The sequence below is a fragment of the Dryobates pubescens genome, chromosome 37 (genome assembly GCF_014839835.1).
Source record: "Dryobates pubescens isolate bDryPub1 chromosome 37, bDryPub1.pri, whole genome shotgun sequence".
Taxonomy (NCBI): Eukaryota; Metazoa; Chordata; class Aves; order Piciformes; family Picidae; genus Dryobates; species Dryobates pubescens.
Window position 1 is genome coordinate 3310778 of NC_071648.1, and position 12986 is coordinate 3323763.

The following is a 12986-nucleotide window of genomic DNA, read 5'->3' on the forward strand; positions in this document are numbered from 1 at the left end:
GACAAGCATTTCCTTCACCAACATGCTCTTGATGCTTGGTAAATCCAGCACACAGGAAATCTCTGGGTTGTTATGTCCTGAAGTACACCCCACTGGGCAATTGTCTCAGTCCATCATACACAGCCTGGCAAAGAGCTGTTTGTGGACATGGCTTCACTCAAGAAAAGTCTGGCTTATTGTCCCCAGAGAGAAGTCTTTGATTCCTGCCATGGCACTGCTCTATGTGACAAAGGCTAGGAGAAAGCTTCAGGCAATCAGCTGCTGATTTTCTACAGGGCTTAATTGTTAGCAGGCTCACAGCACAGTTCTGGCCCTTCCAAGAAGCTGTTTTCAAGACAAGGCTCTGGCAGAGCTGTGTGGGAGCACATATCAGAGATCCCAGTATTCCCAGTAGGCACTACAGGCAAGACTACACAGGTCTGGCTCCTTTTCCATGCAGCCTTCCAACATTATCCAGGCAAGCTGTGCACTCCAAAAGAAGCCTGCATGGCATCAGGCCACACCACGAGACGTGACATGTACTGCTGGTGACATGTGAAGGCCAGCATGGTGGACAACACCACAGCACTAAGGAGTCTATTTGAGATCCTCTAAGCTAGAAGGAAAACCACACAGAAAATGAATACATTTAAGAAGCACAGAACTGCAGCAGACCCAGAGAAGGCCAACAGCCAAGTACTGTGGGAGCAGAGGAAACTTAGATGGTGCTCTGTGGCCTGACTCAGAGAAGAGTCCTCAGCATGCCTTTGTTGAGCAGCAGAGAGCTTTGTCACATGTGATGACACAAATTACTTCAGTAATGACATGGATGATGGGACAGAAAGAGTCTGCTCAGCAAGTTTGCAGGCAACACCAAAATGGGAGGGTTGTCTGGGATACCTGATGGCTGTGAGGCCACTCAGAGACTTGGAAAGACTGAGAGGTGGGCAGAGAGGAACCTAATGAGGTTCAACAAGAGTCCTACACTTGGGAAGGAAGCAGAAACTGCAGCAGTATAGGTTAGGAGGGGATCTGCTGGAGAGTAGCCCTGTGGAGAAGGATCTGGCAGTGCTGGTGGGCAACAAGTTCTGCATGGGACAGCAATGTGCCCTGGTGGCCAAGAAGGCTAATGGGATCCTGGGGTGCATTGAGAGGAGTGTGTCCAGCAGATGCAGGGAGGTTCTCCTCACCCTCTATTCTGCCCTGGTGAGGCCTCACCTGGAATACTGCATCCAGTTCCTGGAGTTATTCAAGGTGAGACTGGAGAGGGCTCTGGGCAACCTGATCTAGTTGTGGATGTCCCTGCTGACTGCAGAGGGGCTTGGACTGGATGACTTTTTAGAGGTCCCTTCCAACCTCAGTGATTCTACTATTCTATGATGTCCACAGAGTCCTTGAAACACTCAGTTGCACCACTTCCACTGTTCACACTACGAAGCAGATCAGTTTTCTTCCCTTTATGGCTTAGTCATGATTAAACAGCTGATCAATTCTGTTTCCAATTCTTCCCATGAAATTTCTCAGACCACAGGCAGATATGAGGCTTGTCTTTATCCTACTGGTTGGTTGGAGTTTTTCATTCCTGAACAACAGGAGGATGCAGATGCACTACTACTGGTGAAGAGGCCTCAAGCACAAGCCTTGAGAAGAGGCTGAAGGAGCTGGGGTTGTTTAGCCTGGAGAAAAGGAGGCTCAGGGGAGACCTTATTGCTCTCTACAACTACCTGAAAGGAGGCTGTGGACAGGTGGGAGTTGGTCTCTTCTCCCAGGCAACCAGCACCAGAACAAGAGGACACAGCCTCAAGCTGCACCAGGGGAAGTTTAGGCTGGAGGTGAGGAGCAAGTTCTTCCCAGAAAGAGAGATTGGCCATTGGAATGTGCTGCCCAGGGAGGAGGTGGAGTCCCCATCCCTGGAGTTGTTCCATAAAGGCTTGGATGTGGCACTTGGAGCTGTGGTTTAGTTGCCAGGAGGTGTTAGGTAATAGGGAATAGGTTGGACTTGATGATCTCTGAGGTCTTTTCCAACCTTATTGATTCCATGGTTCTACTTAGCTTTTGGAGAATGAACAAAAACACACACAGGGAAAAAAAATGTTTGCTTGTATTTTGTTTCTGGATGTTTTTTTCACCCTCAGCATGTTGTCAGAAAGCTACAGATATTACTGCATCAGCCTTTGGGCCAAACATTACCTTCATGTCAGTCTCTCTTGGAATGTGGTCTTTGAAGTCCTCGATGGAACTCACAAGGAAAGGAATGTGGTAGGATAAGACCTAAGGGAGAGAGAAACAAATACAAAATGAGGTGGGGGGAAAAAAACCCCAACACCAACCCCCACTTCCCCTCTTAATGATTCATTAGACACTAACATCACTTTCCAAAATAATAAATCCAGCAAGAGAGTCTTCATTTTATGCAGGTGAATTCATTTCCAGGTTTAAAACATTAAAGCCCAATAAAGGCAAACCCAAGCTGTGTGCAAAGGGAAATGAAAGCTTTTGGAATGCACTAACACAGCACACACTGAGAAACCTGCTCAGGCTCAAGCCTGTGTTTCCAGGTTAACATTTCTCTGGCCAGTACTCAGAAAGTAGATTTCCTCACCCCCCAATTTGCAATCCCAACTTCAGCTGTCACTGAACTGCAGTTGTCATTAAAACCTCTGTTACCAGAGAACATTTCTCTGACCAGTACTCAGGAAGAAGATTCCCTCACCCCCCCAATTTGCAATCCCAACTTCAGCTGTCACTAAAACCTCTGTTTCCAGGCAACATTTCTCTGACCAGTACTGAAAAAGTAGATGCCCTCATCTCCAATTTGCAATCCCAACTTCAGTTGTCACTAAAACCTCTGTTTCCAGGGAACATTTCTCTGACCAGTACTGAAAAAGTAGATGCCCTCACCCCCTAGTCTGCAATCCCAACTTCAGCTGTCACTGAACTGCAGTTGTCATTAAAACCTCTGTTTCCAGGGAACACTGCTCTGACCACTACTCAAAAAGTAGATTCTCTCACCCCTCAATTTGCAATCCCAACTTCAGCTGTCACTAAAACCTCTGTTTCCAGGTTAACATTTCTCTGACCAGTACTCAGAAAGTAGATTCCCTCACCCCCCAATCTGCAATCCCAGCTTCAGCTGTAGCTGAGTGTCACCATTTTACCCACATGCCAGCCTTTTAAGAGGTGGCACTCCAAAACAGTGAAGTTCCAAATACTCTGTAATTCCCTTAGATCAAATGCAGTGCAAATTAATCAGAAGACCTTCAGGTAATTCCTTACATCTCTAAGTGCTTCCTGGGCCAAGGAGCGGAAGGACAAGATAACACCAATGATGGTCATTCTCTTCAACACACTGTCCACAGCTGAACAGAAAGGAGAACAAGAGTGAACACAAACTCCTTTCTCTAAAAACAACAGAAGGAAAAAAACACCAAAGCATTGAACAGAATACTGAGCAAGGTACTGAGACAAAGGCATTCCTTAAAAGAGCCAAAATCAATAGTGCTTAAGCAGGGGTTTATAGCCCGAGTTGAGGATGGGATTTTCAGCTATCCTGTTAACCCTGTCATGGAATGAAGCCTGTTACAGCTGACAATACTGGATGCTAACACTGGGTTCTGTGTTTCCTTGAGGCCACAACCATCTCTTTACAATAGTTTTTTGTTTGTTTGTTTAAAATGGTTACTTATGTTCATTACACAGAGAGGTTGTGGAGTCTCCTTCACTGGAGAGATTCCACACCCGCCTCGCCTGGATGCATTCCTGGGTGGCCTACCCTGCTCTGGCAGGGGGGTTGGACTGGATGATCTTTGGAGGTCCCTATCAACCCCTAACATTCTGTGATCACTACTACAGTGCCTGTGCACTAATGCACACTGAAATCTCCTTTTGGCTGCACATTGAGACTGGAAAATCTGAAGAGGCATCAGTTCCTCCAAGCTCACCTACACTTTCCTGCCTGGGGATACTCAGCATGGAGAAATTAGCTTTTCTCCTTTCCTTTACAAAGCCACACATCAAAACTAGTTCTTTCCTCTTTAGCAGGCCCTTGCTAGTTACCCACATGATAATCTTTTAAAGAGTGCTGCCATCTGGTCTGGCTTGTCGAAGCTGGTCCTCATTTGTGTCAGAACTTCAACGTTCTCCACCACGAGTTTCTGGAAGGGAAGGCAGGCTTCAGGTCAGCAGATTCCAGGATGTCAACAGGATCAATGCATGGGTTTAGGACAGTTGTGTCTGTCAGACAACTCAACTCACTGACTACAGTTCCACCTCTCTACAACAGCCTGAAGGGAGGCTGGAGTGAGGAGAGAGGGTTCTACCTCACTGCTCTCTACAACAGCCTGAAGGGAGGCTGGAGTGAGGAGAGAGGGTTCTACCTCACTGCTCTCTACAACGGCCTGAAGGGAGGCTGGAGTGAGGAGAGAGGGTTCTACCTCACTGGTCTCCACAACAGCCTGAAGGGAGGCTGGAGTGAGGAGAGAGGGTTCTACCTCACTGCTCTCTACAACAGCCTGAAGGGAGGCTGGAGTGAGGAGAGAGGGTTCTACCTCACTGCTCTCCACAACAGCCTGAAGGGAGGCTGGAGTGAGGAGAGGGGGCAGCCTCTTCCCCTTGATGACAAGCAACAGGACCAGAGGAAATGGTTCCAAGTTGCCCCAGGGGAGGTTCAGGCTGGATGCTAGGAAATATTTCTTGCCAGAGAGGACTCTCAGCCATTGGAATGGTCTGCCCAGGGCAGTGCTGGAGTCACCATCCCTGGAAGTGTTTAAGCAGTATGTGGAGCTGGTGCTTAGGGACATGGTTTGGTGTTGACCATGCAGTGCTGGGACAGGGTTGGACTAGATGAGCTTCTCTGATTGGACTGGATCAGCTTCTGGATGGTTTCTGTGATTCTTTGCTCTCAACAGGTCTACACTATCACTATTATTCTCAGGTACTGCTCTTCACAAAAGCAAAAGCTTGGAATCAAAAAGCAGAGAAGTAGATCCCCATGAGTTTTATATTCCATCCACACAACTTCTTACAGCAAGTGACTGAAACTCCTTAAAAGCAGACAACAGCTCCTTGTGCTGCTCATCTTTTGGTTAAGTACACTGAGAGCAATAAAAGCAGAGATTCACAAGGTCATCCCTTCTTTTGGCTGCTCCTTCTCCAGTGTTATGGGTTGGATTGGATCCCCCCAATAACTTCCCTTTAGAATCTGCCTCCCAGAGCAAATTCACCACACTCAGAACTTGGAAGTAAAAGTGGAGCTGTATTTAGAAAAGGAAATGAAGTATGAAAGTGTAAAAGGCCAGGTTCTGCTGGGGGATGCCAGCACAAGGGGCAATGGTGGAAGTTGAGGCATAGGGAAGTTCCATGGAAACTAAGAGGAAGAATTATTTCACTGTGAGGGTGACAGAGCCCTGGAGCAGGCTGCCCAGGAGGGTTGTGGAGTCTCCCTTTCTGGAGGTATTCAAAACCCACCTGGATGTGTTGCTGTGTGATCTGCTCTAGGTGATCCTGCTCTGGCAGGGGGGTTGGACTGGATGAGCATTCAGAATACAGAATTAACCAGGTTGGAAAAGACCTTTGAGATCATCCAGTCCAACCCAACACCATCCAATCAATTCACCCAGTGCCTCATCCAGTCTCTTTTTAAACACTTCCAGTGATGTTGACTCCACCACCTCCCTGGATGCAGCACATCCCAATGGCCAATCTCTGTTTCTGGGAAGAATTTCTTCCTAAGATCCAGCCTAAACCTCCCCAGCTTAAGACTGGGTCCTCCCCTTCAGCCACAGGTTGCCTGGGAGAAGAGGTCCCTTCCAGCCCCTAACATACTGTGAAACCTCTGGAAACTGCTGTTTACAACTAACATCTTAGCTCCATACTATAAGATGGACTTAGGCTGTAAAGATTAGAAGCTCACTGCTGGTAAAACTGTGAAGTGGAATGCTGAGTGTTAAGAGTCAGACTGTCAAATCTGGGGGCAACCCACCTGAATTTTCCTTCCATTATGACATGAAATAAACCCATTCACATTCCAGCCCAAACACCTTAGCCTGAAGCAGTTAAACTAAAAGTGCAAAGCTGTTTTGTTATGAATGTCAGTTTGACCAAAAGAAAGAGGAAAAAAAAAACCCCAATGTTTGTCTGTTTCCAATTTGTAACCTCCCATGCAGGCAACTTGTGGCATTAGGGTGATTTTAATAACTTGCCTGAAATAAATCCCCAGCTATGCAGCACATTTCAATGCAAATTGCAGTGATTGCATAATCACATCTCTGAAATGTCACATCCAAAAAGGCCTTTTCTTGCTAAGCTGAGGAACTCACGTTGTGCCAAGCAGTATTTTTAACCTCCCTTCCAGCCAGAAATTGCTGCTTTATTCTCACAAGAGTGTTTTGCAGGTTGAATGCCAAGTAATCTGCTTCAGAGCTGGAAAATGGGGTTGTCTCTCTTTAGGTGGTGGACAAGAAGCAGCTAAGAAAATTTAGATCTCTTGTATCCTTCTGGAGAGCCAAGCTGGGGGCAGGAGTTGATCTGCTGGAGGGCAGAGAGGCTCTGCAGAGGGACCTCGACAGGCTGGGCAGATGGGCAGAGGCCAAGGGCAAGCTCTGAGGAGACCTTCTTGTGGCCTTCAAGTATGTGAAGGGGGCTACAGGAAAGCTGGGGAGGGACTTTTGAGGGTGTCAGGGAGTGATAGGACTGGGGGGGGATGGAACAAAACTAGAAGTGGGTAGATTGAGATTGGATGTCAGGAAGAAGTTGTTCCCCAGGAGGGTGGTGAGAGACTGGCAGAGGTTGCCCAGGGAGGTGGTGGCAGCCTCATGCCTGGAGGTTTCTCAGGCCAGGCTGGAGGTGGCTGTGAGCAAGCTGCTCTAGTGTGAGGTGTCCCTGCCCATGGCAGGGGGGTTCTGACTGGCTGACCCTTGAGGTCCCTTCTCACCTTGACAAATCTATTATTCATCAAACATGTAGGCCACTTACAAGCCTGGAATACAATTTAAGCTATGAACTGTAGGAAAATACTTAAGTGCAGGGACCTGCTGCTAAGGATCCAGCTATGTAAGGCCTTTCTTAGCTCTGCTAGCTGCTTCAATAGTTTTATGTTACTTTACTTTTCTGAAAACAGGGCAAAAACCACAGCAACTGGCCAGCAGGGAGATTAAATTCCCGAGTAAACATTCCTGTGACCACAGGAGCAGAAAACAACACCACAACTGAAATGATAATGCTGCCATGAAATACACAATGCTCTGTGCTTTCTCCCACCTCCTAGACAAGTAGCTTGTGCAACTCAGGCCTGTCCAAAAACTTGACTCCCTGAGTTTGAATTACACTGTGTCATGGTCATGCTGTTCCCATAAAAATCAAACCTATCCACAATGTACCACTCTTCCCAGTTTCCTTCTTGTCTTCAGTGAGAAGGGAAGAAGTAAGCTCAACAAGGTGGAGCAAGTGCCAGGAGCTGCACTTTGGCCACAACAACCCCAGGCAGTGCTGCAGGCTAGGGACAGAGTGGCTGAGAGCAGCCAGGCAGAGAGGGACCTGGGGGTAGTGATTGACACCCGCCTAAACATGAGCCAGCAGTGTGCCCAGGTGGCCAAGAAGGCCAATGGCATCCTGGCCTGCATCAGGAACAGTGTGGCCAGCAGGAGCAGGGAGGTCATTGTGTCCTGTGCTCAGCACTGGTTAGGCTACACCTTGAGTCCTGTGTTCAGTTCTGGGCCCCTCAATTTAAGAAGGACATTGAGACACTTGAAGGTGTCCAGAGAAGGGCAATGAGGCTGGGGAGAGGCCTTGAGCACAGCCCTGTGAGGAGAGGCTGAGGGAGCTGGGGTTGCTTAGCCTGGAGAAGAGGAGGCTCAGGGGAGACCTTATTGCTCTCCACAGCTTCCTGAAGGGAGGTTGTAGCCAAGTGGGGGTTGGTCTCTTCTCCCAGGCAACCAGCACCAGAACAAGAGGACACAGTCACACACTGTGCCAGGGGAAGTTTAGGCTGGAGGTGAGGAGAAAGTTCTTCACAGAAAGAGTAATTGGCCGTTGGAATGTGCTGCCCAGGGAGGTGGTGGAGTCCCCATCCCTGGAGGTGTTCAAAAAAGGCTTGGATGTGGCACTTGGAGCCATGGTTTAGTTGTCAGGGGGTGTTAGGTAACAGGTTGGACTTGATGATCTCTGAGGTCTTTTCCAACCTGGTTGATTCTGTGATTCTATGAAACTAACCACCTTCAGGAACATGTGCACATGTGCATGCACAGACACACTAAAAGGCAAAGCAAGGCTGGTTTGCACTGAAATCAAGCTGGGCCATTTTAGACCAACTGATGGATCAGAGCTTGGCAGATGTGTGACATTTAAATCCCTCAAAGCTCTCCAGAAGGCAAGACTGCAGGCAATAGCCCACGCACATTGGTAGTGAGTCAAGCTTTCAGCTTTACAAAACACAAGGATGCTTAGGGGACTTGAGCATCTCCCCTGGGAAGAGAGACTGAGAGCCCTGGGGCTGTTGAGTCTGGAGAAGAGAAGGCTGAGAGGGGATCTGAGCAATGCCTATCAATAACTGAGGGCTGGGGGTCAAGTGGAGGGGGCCAAGCTCTTTTGGGTGGTGCACAGCAATAAGCCAAGGACCAGTGGAGACAAACTTGACCAGAGAAGGTTTCAGCTGAACATGAGGAGAAACTTCTTTGCAGTGAGGGTGACAGAGGTCTGGAGCAGGCTGCCCAGAGAGGTTGTGGAGTCTCCTTCTCTGGAGCCTTTTAAACCCCAGCTGGATGCATTCCTGTGCAGCCTGCCCTGGGTGATGCTGCTGTGGCAGGGGGGTTGGATTGGCTGATCTCTGGAGGTCACTTCCAACCTTTAATGCACTGTGATAACCACTGGAGTGGTTTACAGGTTTAAAATGAAGATGCTGGAATACAGTTCAAATAGTTACTGAAATGCTGCAACCTCTCCCTCTTCACCCTAGGCTGAAGCTCCAGATACAAACCCAACACTTGGCCCCACTGTGGGAAGTGAGCAAGCACCCTACAACTCAACAATTGAAATGGGGCATAAGGAATCAATTATGCTGTCCAGGTGGTGAGTCAGGTCAGGGTTGCTGAGCTGAGTGTGCTCTTGCAGGAGCTTGGAAAGCATAAGCAGCTCCTCCTGCTCTTAAGAAACTCCCCACTCTGCCCTCTCATTGCTTCCTCCTCACAAGCCCAGATGTTTCTCAGTGCTCTCTTGCTAAGCCAGCTGTGTGGCAGCCAAAGAGATGAACCATTTTATTATTTTGGGGTTTTCTTTTCACCCTCCAAATATGTGGTCATGTGCATGGGGATCTAGAGCATTATCCTTAGCAGGATCAGGAGACAACACATCTCGGGGAGGCAGCAGACAACAACAAGTTTCAGAGACAGTTTAAAGCTGCTTTTAAAATATAAATACACAGAGCCCCAGTACAAATTGTGCTGGTTGAGGGGGGAAATCACAGCTCCACAGTAAGCAAACACAGCAGCAACCAACAGACATCTGCCCAATGGCTTTGTTTTGAAACGTGCCAGATGGTGCTTGGTGCACAGGCAGGAGCTGGAGAACGTAACTGAGAAAATCAGTGTTCACACCTGGCAAGTCTCATCCTACAACTCACAAATTGAGATGGGGCAGAAGGAATCAATTATCCTGTCCAGGTGGTCACTCAGGTCAGGGTTGCTGAGCTGAGTGTGCTCATGCAGGAGCTTGGAAAGCATGAGCAGCCCCTCCCCTTATGCTGTGCCACTGCATGAAATTCATTGATTCATAGAATTGCAGGCTGGGAGGGACCTCAAGGATCACCCATTCCAACCTTCCAGGCTAAGTTTAAATGAGTTGACCCAGCATCCTGTCGAGCTGGGCCTTCAAACTGTCTAATGTAGGGGAATCCACCACCTCCCTTGGGAGTTTGTTCCAATGTCTAATAGTCTGAATGGGGAGAAAATTGTTTTCTGGCATCCAGTCTGACTCTCCCCAGTAGCAGCTTGTGCCCAGTGCCCCTTGGCTTCACCATGGGACTCTTTGTACAAAGGAAGTCTCCCTCCTCATGAGAGCTGCCCTTCATGTCCCACTCCATGGTTATGAGGTCTCCCCTAAGCCTTCTCTTCCTAAGGCTGAACAAACCTCTCTCAGCCTCCCTTCATATGTCAGGGCTGCCAGTCCTCTGATCGTTCTTGTGGGCCTTCTCTGGACCCTCACCATCCTCCCTGAATATCAAATCTTTCAAGACATCATCTTGACCCTGCAGTGTTGGGTTGAAGGGCTGGAATGGATGATCTCAAAGGTCTCCTGCAACCAAATATATTCTGTGGCTCTGTGATCATAGGCCCTAGGAACCAGCAGCACTGAAATTCAGGGTGTGTATGGAGAGAGAACAAGATCTCTGAAACTGTAAGGTGGAATACATTAAAGCCTTGCACTTTTAAAGGCCTGGTATAATAATGGGGGGGGAGAGAAAAGGGGGGGGGAGAGAAAAGGGGGGGGGGAGAGAAAAGGGGGGGGGGGAGAGAAAAGGGGGGGGGGGAGAGAAAAGGGGGGGGAGAGAAAAGAGGGGGGGAGAGAAAAGAGGGGGGGGAGAGAAAAGAGGGGGGGAGAGAGAAGGGGGGGGGAGAGAAAAGAGGGGGGGGAGAGAAAAGGGGGGGGGAGAGAAAAGGGGGGGGAGAGAAAAGGGGGGGGAGAGAAAAGGGGGGGGGAGAGAAAAGGGGGGGGGAGAGAAAAGGGGGGGGAGAGAAAAGGGGGGGGGGGGGGAGAGAAAAAGGGGGGGGAGAGAAAAGGGGGGGGAGAGAAAAGGGGGGGGAGAGAAAAGGGGGGGGGAGAGAAAAGGGGGGGGAGAGAAAAGGGGGGGGGAGAGAAAAGGGGGGGGGGAGAGAAAAGGGGGGGGGAGAGAAAAGGGGGGGGGGAGAGAAAAGGGGGGGGAGAGAAAAGGGGGGGGAGAGAAAAGGGGGGGGAGAGAAAAGGGGGGGGGAGAGAAAAGGGGGGGGAGAGAAAAGGGGGGGGAGAGAAAAGGGGGGGGGAGAGAAAAGGGGGGGGGAGAGAAAAGGGGGGGGAGAGAAAAGGGGGGGGGGAGAAAAGGGGGGGGAGAGAAAAGGGGGGGGGAGAGGAAAAGGGGGGGGGAGAGAAAAGGGGGGGGGAGAGAAAAGGGGGGGGGAGAGAAAAGGGGGGGGGAGAGAAAAGGGGGGGGAGAGAAAAGGGGGGGGAGAGAAAAGGGGGGGAGAGAAAAGGGGGGAGAGAGAAAAGGGGGGGGAGAGAAAAGGGGGGGGAGAGAAAAGGGGGGGGGAGAGAAAAGGGGGGGGAGAGAAAAGGGGGGGGAGAGAAAGGGGGGGGAGAGAAAAGAGAGGGAGAGAAAAAGGGGGGGGAGAGAAAAGGGGGGGGAGAGAAAAGGGGGGGGAGAGAAAAGGGGGGGGAGAGAAAAGGGGGGGGAGAGAAAAGGGGGGGGAGAGAAAAGGGGGGGGAGAGAAAAGGGGGGGGGAGAGAAAAGGGGGGGAGAGAAAAAGGGGGGGGAGAGAAAAGGGGGGGGAGAGAAGAAAAGGGGGGGGAGAGAAAAGGGGGGGGAGAGAGAAAAGGGGGGGGAGAGAAAAGGGGGGGTCGAGAGAAAGCGGGCGGGAGAGAAAAGGGGGGGGAGCAGAAAGGGGGGGGAGAGAAAGGGGGGGCGAGAGAAAAGGGGGGGGAGAGAAAAGGGGGGGGAGAGAAATAGGGGGGGTGAGAGAAAAGGGGGGGGAGAGAAAAGGGGGGGAGAGAAAAGGGGGGGGGAGAGAAAAGGGGGGGAGAGAAAAGGGGGGGGAGAGAAAAGGGGGGGGAGAGAAAAGGGGGGGGAGAGAAAAGGGGGGGGAGAGAAAAGGGGGGGGAGAGAAAAGGGGGCTGGGAGAAAAAAGGGGGGGGAGAGAAACCCAAGAAGAACTCAAAAAAAAATTCCTTATTTTAATTAGTGGTTAAACAACTTGAAAATTAGTAGATGTAATAATAACCTGGAATTAATTTTGGAAATGTCACTGAAAATGCAAGCCCCATGCAAAGCAAACTGAACATTCAAGCATGACTACAGCCTGGGAAAGCAGTACACATTATTAAATGTAATTAAAACCTTCTTGCAGAAAGAGTTAATGACACAGGCTGGAAGTGCTGCCCTGTCATTGCTCACTGTTTTGAGTACCATGCAGCTAGCTTCCTTCACATGCCCAGATCTCCCTTTTTTGTTTCCATGGCACCAACTTGAACAGGTTGCCCAGGGAGGTGCTTGAGGCTCCATCCCTGGAGATAGTCAAGGTGAGGCTGGAGAGGGCTGTGGGCAACCTGATCTAGTTGGGGATGTCCCTGCTGAGCGCAGAGGGGGTTGGACTGGATGACCTTAGGAGGTCCCTTCCAACTCAGACCATTCTGTGATTAAGTATCAGGTTTATGCATCAAAATGCAGACATTTACAGCAAATGGGTACTGTTCAACCAGAGGTACAGGTCTAAAAATGAGGAAAACCAAGGAAGGAAAGAGAGCTGGAGTCTCCCACCCATGTAAACTGAACAAACAGATGCTAATCCACATATTATAGGAAGTCATTATAGATAAAGTTGAGATTTTCATGCTAAATTTAGAGTCAACAGAGTAAATGTAGACTGAAAATTCAGCCATGCAAGGTGGAAATCCTTGAGAAGCATTTCTCCTCCTGTTGATGATTAAGAGGCTTGTTTATATAGCAACAATACAGGCTGGGCAGGGACTGGCTGGAGAGCAGACCTGAAGAAAAGGACTTTGGGATGCTGGGGGAGGAGAAGCTCAACAGGAGCCAGCAGGGAGCACTTGCAGCCCAGAGAGCCAAGCAGAGCCTGGGCTGCAGCAAGAGAAGTGTAGCCAGCAGGGCCAGGGAGGGGATTCTGCCCCTCTGCTCCACTCTGCTGAGACCACAGCTGGAGCACTGTGTCCAGTTCTGGAGCCTCTGTTCCAGGAAGGATCTGGAGGTGCTGGAAAGTGTCCAGAGAAGGGCCACGAGGATGAGCAGAGGGCTGGAGCTGCTCTGCTCT

The 12986-nt window shown here is 49.8% G+C and overlaps 1 protein-coding gene across 4 annotated transcripts in view; it reads right to left on the reverse strand.

Moving 5' to 3' along the window:
* The window catches only part of NCKAP1 (NCK associated protein 1), a 92443-nt gene that overhangs the window by 12403 nt on the left and 67054 nt on the right, over positions 1 to 12986 (reverse strand). For all 4 annotated transcript variants that reach the window (XM_054177040.1, XM_054177039.1, XM_054177038.1 and 1 more), the window contains 3 exons: positions 4040 to 4133; positions 3256 to 3338; positions 2170 to 2250 (listed from right to left, as the gene is read on the reverse strand). In XM_054177040.1, coding sequence (XP_054033015.1) covers positions 2170 to 2250; positions 3256 to 3338; positions 4040 to 4133 — 258 coding nt within the window. The remainder of the gene's footprint in view (positions 1 to 2169; positions 2251 to 3255; positions 3339 to 4039; positions 4134 to 12986) is intronic.